The 21,054-nt window shown below is 44.3% G+C and overlaps 1 protein-coding gene across 1 annotated transcript in view; it reads left to right on the forward strand.

Annotated features, from left to right (window-relative positions):
* Positions 1–9,757, forward strand: part of TMEM178A (transmembrane protein 178A) — a 351,274-nt gene extending 341,517 nt beyond the window's left edge. Inside the window, exon 4 of the mRNA XM_085612076.1 lies at positions 8,613–9,757. Coding sequence (XP_085468202.1) covers positions 8,613–8,854 — 242 coding nt within the window. The 3' untranslated portion in view covers positions 8,855–9,757. The remainder of the gene's footprint in view (positions 1–8,612) is intronic.
* The last annotated feature ends 11,297 nt before the right edge of the window (positions 9,758–21,054 follow it).

Raw genomic sequence — 21,054 nt, forward strand, 5'->3', positions numbered from 1 at the left:
ATACAGGCTTTCTTCCAGGAGGTCAGGAAGACACCAGAATAAATAACATTATTCAGGAGGGGGGCAAGTAGGACACTGACTTTGTTTGAGACGCCATGAATGATGTCTGGCGGGCACGGGTCAGTTGGAGAACCAGACTTGACCATCAGTAGTAGGCCCATAACAATGTTGATTGTCAAGGGAGAGAAACTGGTCAGGTTACAGGTGATAGATGTCACATCTTCCGTGAGTGTGGCTTGGGGGGAGGGGGGCCGGATCTCTTGCTCTCTAATTCCTGATATATTATTTGAACCTTTGACTGATAGAAAATGGCCATTTTATCACAGAGAACTTGATCCGGGGCAAATACATTGCCCTGTTGGAGTTTGGATAGTGCAGTGACGGTCTTAAAGAGTTCTCTAGCGGACTTTTTGGCCCCCTCTATTTTGCTAGTGAAGAAGCACTTTTTAGAGCTGATGATAGATGCTTTATAATCAGTTAGTGCTTGGTTATAATTCTTTTTGGCGGTGGTACTGTAGTCCATCCTCCATACATCTGCATGTGGATTTTAATGTTTTCAGCTCAAGGTTGTACCATGGGGCGGTGGGTTTATTCCTACATTGTTTGACAATCCTTTCTGGAGCCAATTGAATATTGGTTTACCTAATCCAAGTCTCATAGCTTTCGGCCGCCATGTTGGAGTCTGCAGCTAAGGTGGGCATACTGTTTTCAAGCAGGTCTGTCAGCACCTCAGACCTGATTTTCCGCCAGGATTGTACTTTGGTAGGAGGCGGGGGTGATATCAGCGGGTCTTTATTGAGCCCGTCGGGTAGGTTGAAAAAGCTTGCCATATGATCGGTCCAGGTAAGTAGCAGAATTCTATTAATACTAAAAGAGGATTTATTTGTGAAAATCCCATCCAGCGTATGAAGTACCTTGTGAGTTGGTTCTGAGACTATCTGAGTAAGGCCAAAGGCTGCAAGAATGGGTATCAGCACAGACGCACATGCATTATCCCCACATTCTAGGTGAAAATTAAAATTCCCTAATATGGTGAACGTAGGGGAGTCTAGGCACGATTCCAACAAGGACTGTAAGGCTTGAGAAAATAGGGATTTGAGGCACAGACCAGGAAAGACTAACACATTCCTGATTTTGTTGTTGAACATCATAGTTTCTGCTTCTGGTAATAGAACAGGCTCAAAAGCAATTTTAAACTTGGACCTATAGATAATAGCAATCCCGCCACCCATTTGCCCTGATCTGGGCAGGCTGGCAAGCGAGTAGCCCACAGGTAGCACTATCACCCAATCCAGTTCAGACGAGGCAGTAGTCCATGTTTCTGTGAGAAAAACTACATCAGGATTTGAGGTTTGCAGCAAGCATTCTAACTCATATTTGTGTTTATTGGCAGATCTAGCATTAAGTAAAATAGGGCTAAGTGAACCACCCTTGGATTATGAAGCATTACTACCCTCTATAGAATCCAAGGATGGAAAGGTACTCGGGGAGTTCCGGTTCTTGGCTCCCCAAATTGCATTCATTTGCAGACCCGTCTGCACGAGGAGGCTGGTGGCCAGAGAGGTCGCAGCGAGGTTGCTAGCTAAGAGTGCGTACATGCAGTGGGGGCAGAGCAGGGCGTTATTGTTTCTTTCACTGAGTAGAAACGCAACATTGTCACACCTACCATTGTTTAAGGTCAGTAGATGTTCCCTGGTGTAGGTTAAGTTAGAAAAACAGGCAGGGGTCCTTGCGCATGGCGCATTCCGGGCACTGACGGGGGCAGACGGGCTTGCCTTTGGCACACCTTCAGTGTGGCGGCGTCTTCTGCACGCATCCGCTGAGCAGTCGCGTCAGCATTCTATCTTTATCCCCCTTAAAAGCTAACTAGTAGTATGCTGACCTGTGTGGAGGCAGGCCTGCTCTTACATACGGGCACGGTGGTCAAGTACAGGGCTAAAACAACTACCCAAACTGTCTTCAGAATGGCGTTCTGGGCAAGCGACAAATTGCAAGGTGCAGGTACAATTGTAGCAATAATAAAAGTGATTTTTAAAACTTTAATTGAAAGGAGTTTATGGGGAGACCTAGAGATTGAACATAGGCTAGTGCAGTGTTTAGCTAGATGACTAAGCAAGCGGTTCCTGACTTCAGCTACAGTTCATTGCTGCGCTGTCGCATCAGCATTGTATCTTTATCCCCCTTGAAAGCCAACCACTAATACGCTGACCTGTGTGGAGATGAGCACTGCAGCCAGGTACATGGCTGAAAGGGTGGCACAATAAGTGCTGCAGCCCTGCGAGGCCTTCCCTGGTCACAGTGCCCTGGGTACCTGTGGTACCGTTTACCAGGGACTGATCTGTGGCCAGAGAGTGCCAATTGGGTTTGGGCTTCAATGCAGTTTTAGGGAAAGAAACATAGGCCCTGGGTACTTGATTGGCAGGAGCCCAGGGCACACTCAGTCAAAGTACATCAGCAGTTCAGCAAAAAGTGGGGGCAACCATGCTGAAAGAGGGCACTTTCTCACAGTAAGTGACTGTCTAACATAAGACAATCATGGGATTTTAGAAGCATGATCCAATTTCATAATGTCTTTTAGGATAAGCTGATTTAATTTCACCATTTTTATTTTCCAAATTGACAACCATAATAATAATGGGGTCATCCTATTTCTTTGTGAGGGATAAGATTAGCACAGGCGCTTAGGACCGACAATTGTCTTTTAACAGATCTACCCTCTTTCATTTGTAGGGTCTCAATTTGTGCTGTACCCCAGATTGCAGCACCATATGTGACAAGAGATACTGTTTTTGCCAAATGAATTTTCACCATCTCTTGTATGGGCTTGTTACCTATGTTTTTGGCAAATCGGAAAATCACTACTATGCTCTTAGCCATGTCATTAGCTCTCAATGTTACCATCTCTTTCCAGATTAATTTGAAGTCAAAGAGGATACCCAAATACGAAAAATTGTCCACAATCTCAATTTGCCTACTTTCTATATAATATCTTGATTTCTTTTTATTCGAGCCTGGCTTACGTCATAACAAAAGATTTAAATTTATTCACAAATAAGTCCAAATTTGACATAAAAGTCACATAATATGTAATACTATTTTGTAAGGATAAGGGGGTTCTAGCTAGCAGGAATGCATCGTTTGCATACAACAGGATTGGAAGGGGAGTAAAATCTACGTAAGGAATATATTTACTCTTTTCAATCAGGGCCTCCTTTAATCTATTGATATACAGTGAGAATGAAAAAGGAGCAAGAACACAACCTTGTCTTACTCCTTTTTCAATTTTAAAAGATTTAGTACATTTCCCTTGTTTCCCGTAAGGGACCATAGCCGTGGCTTCTGAATATAATTGCCTAATACAAGAAAATATTGCGGCAGCCATACCCATTGCCTCCGTGATGGGCCACAATTTATTTTGGGCCATACAGTCAAATGTCGCAGATAGATCCATGAAGGCCTTATGGAGTTGGCCTTGCTTGGCTATAGAGTATTTTACCGCTAATACGGCTAAATTGATACATTGATCAACCGTGCCCCTACCTTTCCTAAATCTATATTGGACTTCCGCTAATATCTTATTTTCAGACACCCACTCTTCCAGTCTGTTTAATAATAACCGTCCCATTAGTTTCTCCGTAGTGTCTATTAAAGAGATGGGGCGATAGTTTGCAGGATTTGATCCTTGTCCTTTCTTAAATACCGGAATATTTACCGATTTCTTCCATGAAGGAAGAGGCCCTAATTTACTCATTACATTAAAAACTAAAGTGAGTAGGGGAATCCAAATCGACTTATTGACAAGAAACATATTCACAGGTATCCAATCTGTGCCTGCTGCCTTTAGGCTCGATGATTGTGACAAGGCAAGTTCTATCTCTTCCATTTGAAAGCGCATTGGGGGTAAATCCATTAGATCTGTATACTGTTCACCACTAGGTTCATTCGCTTTCTTTTCAAAGATCCTCTGTAAGTGATTTACCCAAGTCTCCTCCTCTCTATATGTATCCAGCAAGGGACAAGCCTCATCTTGCAGAAGGGGGGCATTAATCACTTTCCAAAAGGCTTTGCTGTCATTATTATTATGAGTAGCTAACTTTAATTTAACCCATGCCTCATCTCTTAATTGTGTTTTTCCTATTTTCTCTAGATGTTTTATAGATAGCCCTAAGAGATTTAATTCGCTCCTTATTCATAGGTTTCATTTTTAATACTTTCCGAAGGTTAGCCTAGGCGTCAGAGCAATTTTTGTCAAACCATCGGATTGGGTGCTGATTTCTTGCGGATATTTTCCATGATAAATGTGACAATACTTTCCAAAATCTTACCGAAGGCTTGATTTACCTGAAAGCTAGTTGAAGTGGGCTCTAGACACAGCATAATCTCATCTTGATTAGAATATATCTGGATCTTTTGTCTCGCATGTTTTTATTGCGGGGTCATTCCATGGGAACGTTGTCGAGATTATCGCATGATCGCTGAATTCGATCTTAATCTTATTGGAATTAGGCACAAAATTGGCAGAAAATTTTATAATATCAATTGCTGAGGTAAGCCCCGCTGTGTAAAATGTAGGGATCGGTTGTATACTATTTAGATCTCTCTGGCTTCTAATCTCTAACTGCCAAATTATTTAAAGGTTATTGAAGTAATTTCCATATATTGAGTGAGTAAAGTGATCAGCTGGTTCATCGTTGTTATCATTTACCCCACATACACGCAGATCAGTTCTTTGACAGCTATTAATATTAAAATCACCCACCCAAATAAGATATACAGGTTTTGGGTGGTGAAAAATAAAATCCTCCAAAATCCTTTCTATGTCTGTTACCGCTAATATAGGACTGTCAAATTATTATTATAAAAGTTGATTATCATTAGGTCAGTGTTAGAATTAAATTTTACCACCAGGATGTGTAAATAAGAGAAATTGTTTATAAAAGCCACCACTTTAATCGTGGCTGTGTTCGCTATACAAGTTAGTATTCCACCCTTAGCTCTTCCTTTACTCGATGGCAATGCAGGGGTCTGGAAAGAACAAACCCCTTTCATAAAAATGGGGTCCACACTCCATGTTTCTTGAAGACATATGATCTGATAATCTACCAATTCTTCATCCCATTCATTGTTATACTTTTTATTATTATACCCTGCTTTATTCCATGGCAGTAGAGTGAAGTTGGGAATAATCAAAGCCCCTGAGTTACCTCTACAGTCAGCATGATTGGGCAAAGCCACGGATGAGTTAGAATTATTTTCTAACATTTCTGTCACAGATCCCACAGGCAAAAGCTTCATACCCCTGAGTTCATTTCCTCCAGGCACCCACTGCTTTAGGTTGTCGACTGACTGACTGGATGGCATCAGTCTGTCGCAGCTATGCATATTTTCTAGGGCCGAAAATCTATTTGATGTGGGGATATCTGATTTATCCCTCATAATTGGTCACTTCCTCCCGTAAATCCCCTGTAATAGTGACCTCTGGGTATTGTTTCTTTGAATGTACGAAGGTTTATAAAGGAAACCCAGAGGTACTGTGTATATCGGAGTATTCCTTGACACGGCGGAGGGTAACTGAGATAGAAGATTACCTACAACCAATGGGTTATCAAAATTTACTACAACACAATCACGTTCAATAGATTTTGGTGATGGACCCACCCAAGCTATTCTTCTGGCCATAATTATCCGCTCAAGTGGGGGGAATCTCATACAGGGGAACTTGGTTATCCAATGCCTGGTTTTGTCCATGAGCTGGGTAGTCGATTCTTGTTGATCTGCTCTAAGGGCTGGTACGCTTACTATACTGAGTAGGCAAGCTGCTGGGGAAAGGTTCAGAGATTAAAAATTATTAGTTGTCCCCTGTGGGCTCACCGTTGTGTGTTCCTTTTATTTCATATACGAATTTTCAAGCAATCTATGAGCCCTACACTCCCTCTGCAAAGCGCTAAAATTAGCAATTTGAGACTGTGGTGCTTAGGTTAGATTTAAAGTTTCCGTAATCCCAAGTGTAGTGGAAATAGCTTGATCTAGTATTGACCCTGGTAATAAACAGGGGCCAACAGCCAATTTTGCCCCTCTTCGTCCATTAAACCCCTTGTGAGGATCATGTGTATTAGCCATAGACTTTCTAGGAGTTGGCTTAAAGGCATTTGACTGGTTTAAAGGCATTTGGCTTCTAACCACCCCCTCATGGGTTACTTTATTATTATTCCCTAACTCCTTCATCATGTTCTCTATAGCATCCAAACGTAATATGATTGGTTATATTAATTTTGATATTTCATCTCTTAGATCGTCCCAGTTCAGGCTAGGATTCGGGGTCTTTGGTCTTTGTAAATATTTTGGACAATTGGACGCTGGCTTCTTTAGGGGCCTCTCTTTTCCTCTTCACCTAAGTTTTTTTTCCTGGCAATGTGGATATGTCAAGGGTGGAATGTGACAAGGCTGCTAGGTCCATACCAGTAGTATTAAGGGTCACTGTAGGTGTTTCTGTTGTTGCCAGCATTGTCCGCCCTCATCATAGTCCCAATCAAGTTGTTGGCCACTCCTAGTAAACATATACTTTCAGTAAAGGCAATCTCGTATGATATAGCCAATGCCGCTTTCACCAAAAAGGAGTCTATCGTTGATTTAATCCCCCCTCAAGCCCCGATGGGATTACCTTTTTTTTGCCCATTATCAATAGTAAGAGCTTGGGATGTGCTGAACAAATCTAAACGTTAGGGACAGAACCCAGCCCAGACTCCTTTGTGCCCCAAAGCGCATGTACTGACACGTCCCGTGCCATGGGCCTGCGTCCCGCTACTCAAGCGTTCAGGGAGCCTGGAGGACCATGGGATACGTAGTCCCCACTGGTGCGAGAACGGGAAGGCACAGCTCACTCTCCACCATCAAGATTCCAGGTCGTTGGCGGCTACACCACTCGCGGGGCTGCGCCGCACTACTTAAGCGTTCAGGGAGCCTGGAGGAGCATGGATACCTAGTCCCCAGCGGTGTGAGCACAGGTAGGCACGGATCACTCCCCCACCAGCAAGACACCAGGTCGTTGGCAGCTGCACCAGCCACAGGGCTGTGTCGCATTACTTAAGCATTCAGAAAGCCTGGAGGAGCACGGGATACGTAGTCCCCTGTTGTGCGAGAACAGGTAGGCACGGCTCACTCCCCCACCAGCAAGATTCCAGGTTGTTGGCGGCTTAGGAAGCTACTATAATGCTTCATTGTAGGGCTGGCATTAGCCAATACCGTTTGATTTTCCTAAAATGATCTGTATAATCTACTTTAAGACAACCCTCTTCATCCGTTGGTCTGGTTTTGTGTCAGTTACATTTTTTTCTGTTAACTATAGCATACAACATGGGGCAGTAGGTCAGCCCACTTCAGCCGCTGGTTTACTTCGGTCTGAGTGATGCATTCTGCGCTTTTAGAAGGAGCGCCTCCACACACAAACACAAAGTAGTTTCCCTAACTGCCAAAAACTACTGTGGCAAAGTGTGCTTTTTGAGACCTAAAAATATTTTTTCAGCTATTGTATTTTTTTTAGATTAATGAGGCCACCGCAGCTTACCCAAAAATAAAGTTTTCCCAAAAATAAAACATAACACCAAAACAACCATTGATAATGCCAAAACACTGGTGGCGAACTCCCTACCTATTGCCTTGTTATTAAAAGGACTTGTTGGAATATGTGGTTCCCGCAGGTGAATATTTGCTTTTTGCTTTTTACCAAACTGGGCAATAGGAGCTCTTCTAACTTCCTGCGACTGGACAATGACCTTTTTAATAAGTCTAATACACTAAGCCTTTCTCCTCAGGAAAAATTAAGCTCGTAAGATAGCTCATTTGGTAAACTTCGTATAGCAGAGGTCGATGTGTGAAAATTATGCAGGAGTTTGAGAAAGTTGTAATTTGTTGCTAAATACTGAATAACAACCTTTAAGATCTATTTATCAGTGTTTTTTATTAAACTTTTTAGAAAAGTGTGATAGACTAGCAAACGTTTGTAGGTGTTATTGGGAACAATGACTCAACCAATCTAAATATCTGTCATTTAATACTACTGAGTGACATATTTATTACCGATCCCATGTGCATATCTCCCTAAAAAGAAGTGCACTTCAGTGCCAGGGCTGTGAGGCAATATTTTACTTTGCCAATGCTCTTCTTTCAATCCATCATCTTTTTAGTCCTTCTCCTGTGTTTAAACTGTCTTCAGGTTGCTGTAAATCCGGGCCAATAGAAGCATTTTTTTTGTAGCAATGAGAATCATTTTTTCATGTGATGTTCATTAAATCTTTAAATGGTTGCTATACCTATTTTCAGTACACCTGCCAAAAATGAAGCACCTGTACTGCATTTTAAAAAAAATATATAAAATGGTTATTGTTAGCAAACCACCAATGTGTTTAAGTGATGGTAGCATGTTTATTTTTCCATTGCTCGCAATAAAAAACAAAGTAAACTTCGCACTAGCTTGCCAAGGCCAGATTTATTGTCTCTGCCAATGGTTGTCTTCATAATATTGCAGTGCCTGTTGCTGAAGGTCCTAAAAGCAATAATTTGTTAGTTTCCCCTTAATCGTTAGCACTAACCCTTTCTTTCTTTTTCATTGTTAGGAATATTTTGCACCATTTCTTTATGCACTTATGCGGCCAGTATATCATACGACCTGAATCGCCATCCAAAATTAATTTACAGTCTTCCCAGTGACGTGGAACACGGATACAGCTGGTCTCTGGTTTGTGCCTGGTGCAGCCTGGGCCTCATCGTTGCAGCCGGATGTCTCTGCACTGCCTACCCGTTCCTGAGCAGGACCAAGCTCATGCAGCTGAAGTCTGCTAGGGACTCTTGCGTATGACTGCCTCCTGGCGGCAGCAGTCAGACAATTCACGCCCGCCACCGAAGCGGATGAATTTCCTACCAACCAGTGGTTGGATGCCAGTGTTACTCTGGAACTCTGAAAAACATGGAGGAGAAGCTACAATTGATACATCAAGCACAATGAGAAAAAAACACACTCTTAAGACTGAGGCAGCTGTTCTCGTGTGGTTATACAGTACTACAGGATATCACGTGGTTCAAGATGAAAGGCAAATCCTTCTGCGGTCGAAAATACTGTGCAATTAAGTGCTTTAAAGAACTATAATTTATGCAACATAGTGCGTCTTCTCTGCCACCAGACGGGGAAAGATAGATAGGAGGTACTTGTTATATGGGATGGAAGCTATGTATGAATTTATTTCCAAATTTGATGTACACCCATTTTTATTTTTTAACAATTGCATCTTTCTATTTGTAGTAAAAGATCACAGCATAAGTTACATAATGGTGTCCCGCTAAAATCCTGCTTGAAAACCCCCGAATGCAAAATCTTCGGAACTTGAAATGCCTCCTCAAAGTTGTACCTCATTGCGTGGTGTGTGTGGCCCTGTGAGATGTGTCAAGTCTGCCGTACAATGCTGACATGCTGTACCTATCATAGTGTGCGCACCCCCCCAACTCCTAAAAGCCTCATGTGCATCTGGTCCGCAGATGTGATACTGTGAATTCCATGCCAGTGCTCTCCATTCTTACTTGAAGTGTTTCTTTTGTGTTTTTTACTGAAACCAAAATGGTATGTACATTAAGAAAAAAACAAAAAATACGATGGTGTAAAACATGTTCGGTGACGCTATGCAGCAGTTTTTAAAGTCTCATCTTTTGTGAAGGTGTCATCTTAAGATGTCATTTAAATTTCAGTATTAAACAGCCCATTTTTGTTCTTACTGTCTGCTTGTCGTATATTGTGGGTTTCAATAGTCTGGCTTCAACTTCTTAGGCAGGAATTTGTGCAGACTACAGAGTCAACGCAGAACAACTTTTAAGCCACAGATGGGAAATGGTCCACGAAAAAAGGAATATAACAATGAAAAATAAACAAATTATGTCAAAATACTTTTTTTTTGGTTTCCAAACCAAAAGTGTTCCAAAAAAGCGTTTCATTCAGTAAAGAGGTTCTTTATTAATGGCCAGATCCGAAAAATTATTCTGTATGAAGGAAGATCGTTCTCCTACCTGGCAGCCAAAACATGGAACTCCCTCCCCGCACACCTACGACTGACACAGGACCATCTCACCTTCAGGTAACACCTCAAGACCTGGCTATTCGAGCAGTAGCATCACCCCCCACCCCAGCGCCTTGAGACCCTCGCGGGTGAGTAGCGCGCTATATAAATGTACCGATTGATTATGCTGTAGGTTTTGACTCATTACGTTGAACCAAGAAAGAAAATACCATTCGTGCTTCTTTTGTTGGTTCTGATGAAGGTAAGGACAACTTTGTTTGAAACATATCGAGTGGCCAAAGAAGAACTTTAGGAGCCACTGATATAGATGGAATTGGGACAGCATAAAAAAGACAGTTTGACCAGACCAGTCTAATACTAGGGATCAAGTTTCTCCAATAATACCTGATATTTCACTATTGTTAGTGACCAACCTGAAAAAGCGTGTCTTTGGAGGTTTTCTGAACATTTGTATAACAGTGGTCCAGCACTCCACCCTGTTACCTAGAGGTAGCAGCGACTGGCGGACTATACAACTGGTGGGACTCCTCAAAGCCCAAAAGATCTCCCTGGCATTCTGCCCTGGCCAACCCCTGGGCCGGATACCTTCACAGGCTTTAAAACCTCACACACATACACCTAAACACAAGCAAATGTACATACACACTCAGTTGCAGGTATGCACACAAAAACTGACAAATGCACTCCCCAGCACGCACACACACTCAGGCTACTAAACACAAACACTTATCTTGGGCAGGCCTACAATTTCCGGCTCTCACATCCGTCTGCAGCATAGCAGAGACAGGCCCTCAAGCTTCCATCCAATCAGAAGCCAGAATCAGATTGAAGGTATTGAGGTAGACATTTTTGTTCTCTATTTCAGCTTCCTTTAGTGCAAGAGGGCATGAGATGTACAAACCCTGAAGCTTCATTATCAGACATGCTGCAGCATGTCAAATATGAATTTTTATCTGTGTGAACCCAGGCTGTACAGCCCCCTCCTGATACATGCGCCACACAACAGGTCCTCTTCTGCTGGCAAAGTGATATTACAGCTTTTACATGGAAACAAACGATTGATGAGATAATTTGTTTTCTGTAAAAGCTGTAACATGCCCCGCAATACTGACAGAGTGAGTCAGTGGTTGATGCCCTGGGAACCCCCAGGGACAGCTGTCGCTGCCAATGGGAATGTTCTGTCTTTCATGGGACTTTTCATATGTGTGAGTTCCAAAATATATTCACAGGAAAACCCCAAACTTCAGATTGGAGTACAAAGCAGACATTTGTTCACCCTCACAAGCTTAACCATCTCCCACCATGTACCCTCTCAACCTTTCACCTATTCAGCCCTGAACCTGTTCATAGCCACAATCTTATTCTTTAATCCATCCTCACATCATTTAATTTCTTGTCATCAATGCCTCCTCTTGCTCACCAAGATCCATCTTTGAAACCATCTATGTGTCATCAATCCACACGCATAAACCAACCAATCACAAAACAGACACAAGTTCATGCATAGAAAAGCCATACCTACTGGATTTGTCAATGTTTGACTTACAATGTTTCTATTCCACACACTCCTTCATACAGTCCTCCCTGTAACAGTATAAGATACATTACGTATCTTAACTGTTCCTATCAGACTCTAGTGCTAAACATCACTCTTTAGAGCACTATAAATGCTCCGATTACTTGTAAAAAATCCTCCGTACACACAGAGTCCAGTGGTTCAGTCATCATTGGTGCAGGATAGGTAGTAGCACTAAGCTGAATGAGCTGCCAACTGCGCGCAAGTTTTTTCTTTTACTTCCCAGACGTGGGCAGAGGGATCCAATTTTGTACTTGTATTGGTGCCATGTTACCCCTGTTATATCACTGTTTGAACGACTCATCTCTTCTTCCCCTCACTTTTCTTCATAACCACTGAGTGATAAATAGCACAGGTCGAGGTCAAGTGCTTGCTTAGAGGAAGATGATAAGAATTTGAAACCAAGCTTAGCAGCAGCCGGTTTCCGAAACTAAGACACTATAGGGCAGATTTACGAGAAACTGACGCATTTCTGCATTATAGCAGCGATGTATCAGTTTACTTGCATCACGCAACAAACCCTTGCGCCACCATGGATGCGTCGCATTTACAATATGGCTTACCATTGCGCAAGGATTGACAGATGCGTCACGCATCAGTTGGCGCAAAGGTCATGCATTGCAAGCATAACGCAACTCCAGCAATGCTCAGGAAGGCCTACACTTTTTGTGCTGCATCCTCCTTACGCCTGCTTCAAGCAGGAGTAAGGTTTTGACACGGTGGCGTCGTAGAAGTGGCGCAGTAAAATCTTGTAGATTTCACTCCATCACTTTTACGAGGCTTTCCTGCGTGGGAACGCCCACCTTGCATACATTATACCTGATGCAGGTATAATGTGGCGCAGGGCTTTACAACATGATGCATCTCCCTAGACGCGCGTTACGTTGTAAATGTGTCGCAACGTGGCACATTCTTTACACCACCGCTGCGTCACAAACGTGACACACAGCGGTGCAGAAGTGTCGCAAGGTGTTTGTAAATCTGCCCCTATGTCTTTGAGACCATGTGTCAACACCGCCATAAAAGGAAATCTGTAAGAAGAGTTGACTTGTTGGACATGACTTGGCAGCTAAAGGGCCATGTTCTCAAAAAACCTTTAGTCACAAATTGACTAATTGACTGGTTAGGGCAAATCAAACTTCCAGAATGGACCCTTCTTCTTCTGTTATTTCAAGCAGCAGATCTGAGCGGCACTGCCCCTCTCAGGTACTTATTCAGTGTCCTTTGGGGTCACACAATCGAGGGCACTCCTGTCCAATGAAGTGCAAGGCAACAACCCAGTGCATAACCATTTTCTCCAAAGTGTGGCACAGTTGTCTCCCAGAAAACACAATTGCTCCAAAATTTAAGATGGCTGAAGTCTCAGCAGAGAGGCAAGACCTGGCTACACCAACTTCCAGGATGGCTCATCTCCATAGTCTCTCTCCCTCTGGAATTTGCACATTCCTTCCTTAAGCATGCCATCTGGCTGGGTTCAAAGGGTAGGGGTGTAGGTGGGCCTGGCTTCTTCTGCCTGTCACCTCCTTTCTTTGAAGCTCACAGTTTGCAGTCCCTCCCCTTGCTCTGGCATTCCTATGCAGTAGAACCATTTATTTATTTATTCACTCGCTCCCGTATAGGGAGCCAGTGAAGCTTGTAAAGCAAGGGACGGGAGGCTGTCCTTGGGGGGGGCGTTGACGATCAGGCGTGCCGCCGTATTCTGGACAACCTGCAATCTGTCAAAAGGCGGCCTCGTTAGCGGAGGCCAGCAGGCCGTTGCAATAATCCAGACGGCTTAAAATAAGTGCCTGGGTCAGTGTTTTCCGGGTCGAGTCAGAGAGCAGAGGGAGGATGCGGCGCAACAGACCCAGCAATTGAAAACATGAGCCAGCTGTCTGAGCAGCGTGCTCCTTCATAGTGAGGGTCTGTTCAGTGCGAATGCCAAGATTTTTGACGCAGGTATTCGGAGTGGGTACCCAAATCAGTTGGCCACCTACTGGGGGTCCACAGTAATTGGGCCTCCCCGAAAAGCAAAAACTCCATCTTTCCCACATTGCACTGAAGGAGATTACTCCTCATCCATTGAGAAATAGTTCTCATTCCCGAAGAGAAGGTTTCCTGAACTGATGGAGTAAACTTTGCAAACGGAAAAAGCAGCTGAGTATCATCAGCATAGGAGATGGGAGTAAACCCACAAATCCTTAACAGGTTGGCCAAGGGAGCCACATAGATATTGAACAGAGTCGGGCTTAAACAAGAGCCCTGAGGTACGCCCTTGGTCAATTCTGTAGGGGCTGAACAATATGGGCCAAGATTGACAGCCTGCGAACGAGAAGAAAGAAAACTCGTCATCCACTGAAGAGCCAAATCTCTAAGTCCAATCTCCTCCAACCTCCTGAGCAATATTTGATGGGATACTGTGTCGAACGCGGCGGAAAGGTCCAACAGCACCAGAATTGTGGAATGGCCCCTATCTTCTCCCAGAATGGCTCTTCACCCCAGGTGCCACTTATCACTTCATCAAAGCAGCCTGGCTAATCCACTTAACACTGACCAATCAGAACAGATCACTGAAAGGCTGAATTTTGGCTTACAGACAAAGACTTATAACTTCTTGTCTGTACATTTGTGGATAAATTCAAAAGTAGCATATTGTTGCATTTATCACTACCATTCTACTAAGTCCCTGAATGATATTTCGGTGTCTCCTAGAGGGAGTTATTAATTAATAACTTCTTACCGTGTTAACCTATGTGGCTGGGAATCTGCAATGGGGAAAATGAACTGGGCAATTTCTCTGACACCAGGGCTTATAAACCATCTTTTATAAGGACCCTGCCTATATCTGCAGGACTCTCTACCCCTAGCACACCTAGGGGAGACTTTAGGGATTCTGAATATGTAAAAATATTGCAGATCCTCACTCCACAGTGCTCCTAAATGTGCAATTTCACTATCCCAAGTCCATATAATACCTGTTTTCCTAAGGGTCCTCCTTATATGTACCTGACCCCCACCCGGGACACCTAGGGGAGACCCTGGGGGCACCTAATATGCCAAAATAATGCAGTGTATTAATGTTTAAGTACCCCCAAACACCAAAGTCGAGTTTGGGCACAATTTACATGTTAAAAGCAGTCCTACAACACAGGGCTGCTTTTAAACTGAACTCAGGCATCAGCAGTGCACACAAGCAAGTGCAGAAAGGGCTGCTGACCTCTAAACTGCCACGGCCTAATATATACTAGGGACTTAAGGGTAGGTTTGATCCCCCTGCCCTATTATATACTAGGGCCTTATAGGGGAGGTCATGCCAATCATAGAGTACCCTAACCCATAGAGCACTCTAGCATATGTAGCTGTTTTCACTGTGGTCTAATTGTGTTTATGCCATAACACTGGGGCTGGGCCTGGATAGGCAGAGCCCAGGGACAGCCAGAGTCAGCTACCACCAGTAGCAGTCAGCAATAAATGGGGGTGCCCGGGGCACAGGATGAATTTTCAACACTAAGTAAAGCACACCTAAAATCTACAAATGGGAACAATGGCGACTGCCCCAGTAGTCCCTTTGCTAGAGTTGCTTAGCCAACAAACTAAGAGATATTCTTCATATTTAAAGTTGTAAATCACCTTATTGCTAACACTCTTAGTATGATTATCATTGGGTCCCACCTTTCTAACAAGTTGGAGATGTTGGTGTTTAAACTTAGTTCATCTACTTATAAGTCCTCAAAAGGTACTTTGATCTGTTGTGCACCCGTCCCCAGTAAAGATTTTAGTTTACTGATATTGGATGTGCTTTCTTTCTGCATTAGTGAGGCAGGTAATTTTGCCTGAGAGATTTTAATTTTTATGAGGAAAATCCTGACGACACTAATGTCCATAAACTGCTAGCAGATTTGGGCAATGTGGAGTTCACACAAAAGTATGGGGTGCGATACACGGGGCTGGCCACTCGATTTACCTAATTTTCAGTAACACTAATCAGATGAGGGTTGATTCTCCTAAACCATTTCTTTGGACAGATCACTGTCTTAATAAATTTGAAATCTCTTCTCTTTCTATTTCACGTGTGAACAAGAAACAAGCAATGACCCAAGCAACAATTGACCCGATCATTGAATAAAATCAACCAGCCCATTATGAAGACTTAATTACAGCTCCATGTTCTGGATAATTTCGTTGATGTTTACCCAGCTGTGGTTAGGCCCCATGAGTCCCTGAATAATGCATTTGATATGACTGCCCTCCTTAAAATGATCAAGGCTAGGCGCCAGAAACATCAGGCTTCTTGGCATGATGAAGAACTCAGAAGGAAGAAACAAGCTTGTACGAGACTTGAAAGGGCATGATGCGGCCCAAAGCTCCCCAGGATTATTATTATTGATCAGCATTTGTTAAGTACGTAGCTACCCGGAGGCATCTCAGAGCTAGCGACAGCAAGCAGATGGAGTGTGGAAGTTAGGCCATATTTTGGAAAAGCCAGTTGCCAGTTGCTTCCGAAAAGAGAGGTGGGGGCCATTGAGCGGAGATGGATAGGAAGGGTGTTCCATAATCTGGCAACGTTGTCAGAGAAAGTACGGCCCCCCGGAGCGGGCTCTTTTAATTTTAGGTACAGCTCCCAGAAACACATTAGCTGAACGGAGGCATCGTACGGCGTGGCAGAAGGTAATGAGGGAGTGATTGATTTTGGGACCGATACCCCAAATGTTTTTATGAGTTATACATAATGATTTGAACATTATGCGTTCATTTATTGGCAGCCAGTGCAATGTTTTAAGAGCAGGCTTGGCAGAGTTTGTTTTAGGAATATTGTGTAGCATCCTGGCTACACAATTCTGCACAACATGCACTTTCCTTATAGTGGATTTTGGGGCCCCAAGGTAAAGGGAGTTCCCATATTCCAGGCGGGAGAGAACCAACGCCTGGACCATGACTCTTTGTGCGGGTATCGGAAGAAGTCGAGGAATCAAGTAACTCTGCCAAAGAAATCTTCAAAACCTTGAATGAATTCATACAACCAGAAGCAGTCAGGTCTTCCATACCTGCTTCCTCTGAAATAATAGAATCTCTTGCTGTCTGATAAGACCTGCAAAATACATGAGAATTATGAGCACCAATGAGAACCTCTGATAAGTCTATCACAGCACTAGGTTCTACCATCCGACTCTTTGGCCCAGTTGGGTAGGCTTGTTCCCATTGGTCTTGAGGTGGTTTGAGAGCTATTTCTTACAGTAACATCTGGATTTACTGATGACCCTTGTCCAGCACATGTATTTTCCTATCTAGCGTCACTTTTAGCACCTTATTTCACCAAACTATTCAACTTTTCATTGAATATGGCTAAGGTGCCAAAAGTATGGCACCTTGCATATATTTCACCAGCTTTCTATTATTTAGAGGCAAACAGTATACTGGACCCCTCGTAGTCAGGGTTCAGACCAGTTTAGAGCACTAAAACAGCTCTCCTGGCAGTCACCAACACCATTAGGAGCAGCCTAGGTGAAGGCAAATCACATGCTTCGATTGTTCTACCTGTCAGCAGCGTTCAATACTGTGCTGCATGCAATTTTGATAGATAGGCTGTGTGACTTCGGAGTGCAGGTACACACTTTGGCCTGGTTCAGGGACTTCTTGTTCGGGCCATCTCAAGTGGTAACTGTTGGAAATGGCACATTCTGGCTGGCTGAGCCAGTACCCCAGCCAGGCAGAACCTACCCTTCCCATCAGGGGCGGGTGATTACACACACTGTATAACCCAAGGGTAGCTTGGCATTGAGCAGCCAGGCTCACCACAGAAGCAGTGTATAAAGCATTGACAGCACTCACTCACAAATACCTTGAGGGTCACATTGGGAATTATTACTATCAGAACTAGGCCCAGTTGTGTTTAATCTACACCCACCAGCAACCGTATGCGGTGCAATACGTTGTCCACCCTATGCCCACCCTAGCAATTCTTATAACTCAATACCACACAGTTATAGGGTGCCCCCTGGGTCATAACAATATCAGAAATATTTACATAAGACAAATTATAACACTTTTTAGCAGCACCGTGGGCCAAGGCCGCACAGGTAAAACCGATGTCACATGTAATGCAATTCTGGCAAGAAATCAACGTATCAGGAAAACCACTGTCCAGTGCCATAAATCAAGGGTGGTTCCCCACTGTTACTCCCACACATACACTCTGCACCACTACTCAGTGCAACGGATATCAGACAAGTCTGTACCGAAGTGTTCACACACATACGCACTCAGCACCCTAATGTGATGCGCTGATACCCATCAGGTCAGTTGGTTACACACTGCCGACCCCGTGGCCCCAAGCCTCCCTCTGCCCTCCAACTCACCCGAACATATCCGACACCCACAGATGAGAGACATCCTGCCCCCGAGGCACTATGTCACAGGCGGCTGAAGTCACTCTTAGTTCAGGCCCCAGGAAGCAGGTGGGGGTAGGCAGCAAGGTTAATTAGGAGGCATTCGACAAGAGGGGTTTGGCAATCGCTTGAGAAGTTCACCCACAGAATGTGGTGCAGAGACAAGCCAAGGGCAATAGACTGTCACACACAAGGGGTCCCCAAGGACCTTCTGGCACAAGCCCAGGTCTGCGAATCACAGGGGAGTCATGCAGTGCATGAATGGAAAATGAAGCAGGGGGGCCTCTCGGATGGAGGAGGCACCCCATCATGTACACATTGATCAGAGTCGCACCCAGGCAATTCGGGCACAAGGTCAGGTCTGCAAAGATATAGGTCACACCAGACCTTTCCGGCCACACACAATGAAGAGTTGTGAAATCCGTACCTCCTTGGAAATTAGGCACAATATATGGAGCATGTTGTTATTGGCCGTACCAGACAACTCCGGTCACACACACAACAAAGAGTTGCAAAATCAGTAACACCTGGGAATTGAAGTAAAACGTCCAGTGCATGTCGAGATTGGCTGCAACACACACCTCCGGTCACACAAACAATGAGGAGTTGCAAATTCCATGCCTCCCTAGAAATGAGGCACAACGTTTGGTGCACGTAGATATTGGTCACACCAGACCATTCCGGTCACACACACATGCGCAAGTTCAGCAATACTTCATGAGGTAGAATGAGGCACTACTACGGTTAGGCCCCCACCTTCGAGGGTTGCAACCTGTGAATCAGACACTGCACACAATGAGCATGCAGTCAGTGTGTTACACAAAAGAGATAAAGCACGATCAACGAAGCTGACCACTTGCATCCTGCAAACAGTGAATCCGCTCACCACCCACAAGTCTCTAATGCATGCCAAGGTACCCTACGTGGGCCAGACTTAGGGCTCCTCACAAGGCAATACAGTATCCAGGCACAGTTCGTAGTTTTAAGGCCACGCAGCGCTACCAGCAGGAATCCAGCAGGCAATGTGGGCACTTGAGAGGGCACCGCACTTCAGGTGTCAAAGGTAGATGGTGTGGATCCCTATTAGGAGTTCTTTGATGTCCCTGAGACCTCAGAGAGAACAGGGGGCAGCATGACAAGCCCTTGGAGAGCACACTTTAGGGTGCTTTACAGGAGGAGAGTCAGCCCAGGCCAGCCACTATTCAGTAAGGGCACTCGGTCCCTTTCAATGGCAGTAATCCTCCTTGTGCACAACAGAGTCCTCTGGCAATGTGCATGATGTAGTCTAGGTTCTCCAGTCCTACGTCCCCATAAGCGTATCTCACCCCATGCAGAAGTATAACACCAATGGTTATACTGGAGTGTGCCTTTGAAGTTGGGGTTATTAAAGGGTCTCCCTTTGAACCATAGATGTGTCCCCTAAATTTCAGTCCTGTCTGCTATGAGACCTTGGATTGCAGATCTTAATCTTTTGTGGGGCCACGATCTGGCTCCGGAGGTCAAGTGTCAAAATCTCCTCACACAATCTCTGCAGCCAGGTCCACAAATGGCAGAGGTCTGTTGTTACAATTGAATCCCAGTGTTTTATAGCTGTCAGTGAGGAATGCCCAGATGTGTTCCCCCAGCCTCCAGTGTGGAATGGAGCCAAGCAGCAAGGCACACAAAGAGTTTAGAGCACAGAAATGCCCACTTTCTAGTAGTGGCATTTCTGTGCAAATTACAATAAAGCCACCTTTACTGCTGCCAAGGGTTTATCGCTGCAAATCAAATGATATGAAACATCATGAGGCTGCTCCACAGCAATCCAGTATTGCAGTCTGAAGTGTTTTTAACCATTTCCCCATGTTAGCCTATGGGAAGAGCAAACCTCATAGGCAGTGAAAATAGTCATGGGTATATCTCATTACCTGGGAAGGGGGGGACATATGCTTACCTGCCCTGCCTTTCACTGTCCACTCGCTTCACCCCTTAAGAAATACCCTTGGGATACTTGGGTGACAATAAAAAAGGTTCTCTCAGGATGGCTAGGGACTTAAACAGGCCAGTCTGAGTAAACGTACAATTGTGCGCATCAGCTTGCAATGGCAGACTGGAAACGTCTTTAAGAGCACGATCTGTGCAAAGCACACACCAGCCTCCAGTGGCAGGCTGAACATGTATTTAAGAGCACTATCGGGGCAAGGGCGCACACTAGCCTGCAATGGCAGGCCGGACACACACTTGCAGCCCAAGGTAAGCACCACTTCCGAACTTATGCAGGAAGGTTGCATGCACTTTCGCATTGCATTTACAGTGGGAAACTGCTGCAGGCCCTAACAAACGAATAAGCAAAACCTGGGAAGAGAAAGCAAAAATGTTTAGGAAACGCTACCGGAAGGGTTCAGGTCTAACAGTAGCCACACACCCTTTTAAATCCAAGATTTTTCACCATTCCTGTGAGGTTCCCCAATGATCTTCTCCCATGGTTTTAACATCTATGTTGCCCCTCTAGAAATGGTTGTGGGGCCTTTGGCTTTAAAATTAAGGGGCATATGTACAAGCCTTATCACCACAGGAACGTCACTTTTTGTGATGCTCCCATGGCGAAAGGGGTCTTGCCTTTTGTACAAGGCAGCGTTAAGCTACTTAACATATCTCTGCATTTTACTGGATGATAAATTGACTATGGTCAACCAGGTTAATGCAATCTGTGATCCCATTTTTCGACTGCTCAGAAAAGCCTTAATACAGCTGCCTGACTGATATATCATCTTCCTACAGGAATTTCTTCAAGACCACTGTTGAGATCATTATACTGGCTTACAGTTGGGAACAATTATTTTTTAAACTCCTCTGTCATGCTCATGGAGCCCTCTACGGGACAGGTCCTGCCTAGTTCCTCTCAAGAATCAGGTTTTACCAACTGGCTTGAAGTCTTTAAGCCTCAGAAACCAATCTTGCTACTCCCACTCATAAGCGAACAGCTTGAAATGGGGGTTGATTTTTTTTCTCACCTCGCTCTGTTTCACTGAAATAAGTTGCTGATTCAGACTCGCACTTGCCAAATTTTTTC

This window comes from Triturus cristatus, chromosome 6 (assembly GCF_964204655.1).
Source record: "Triturus cristatus chromosome 6, aTriCri1.1, whole genome shotgun sequence".
NCBI lineage: Eukaryota > Metazoa > Chordata > Amphibia > Caudata > Salamandridae > Triturus > Triturus cristatus.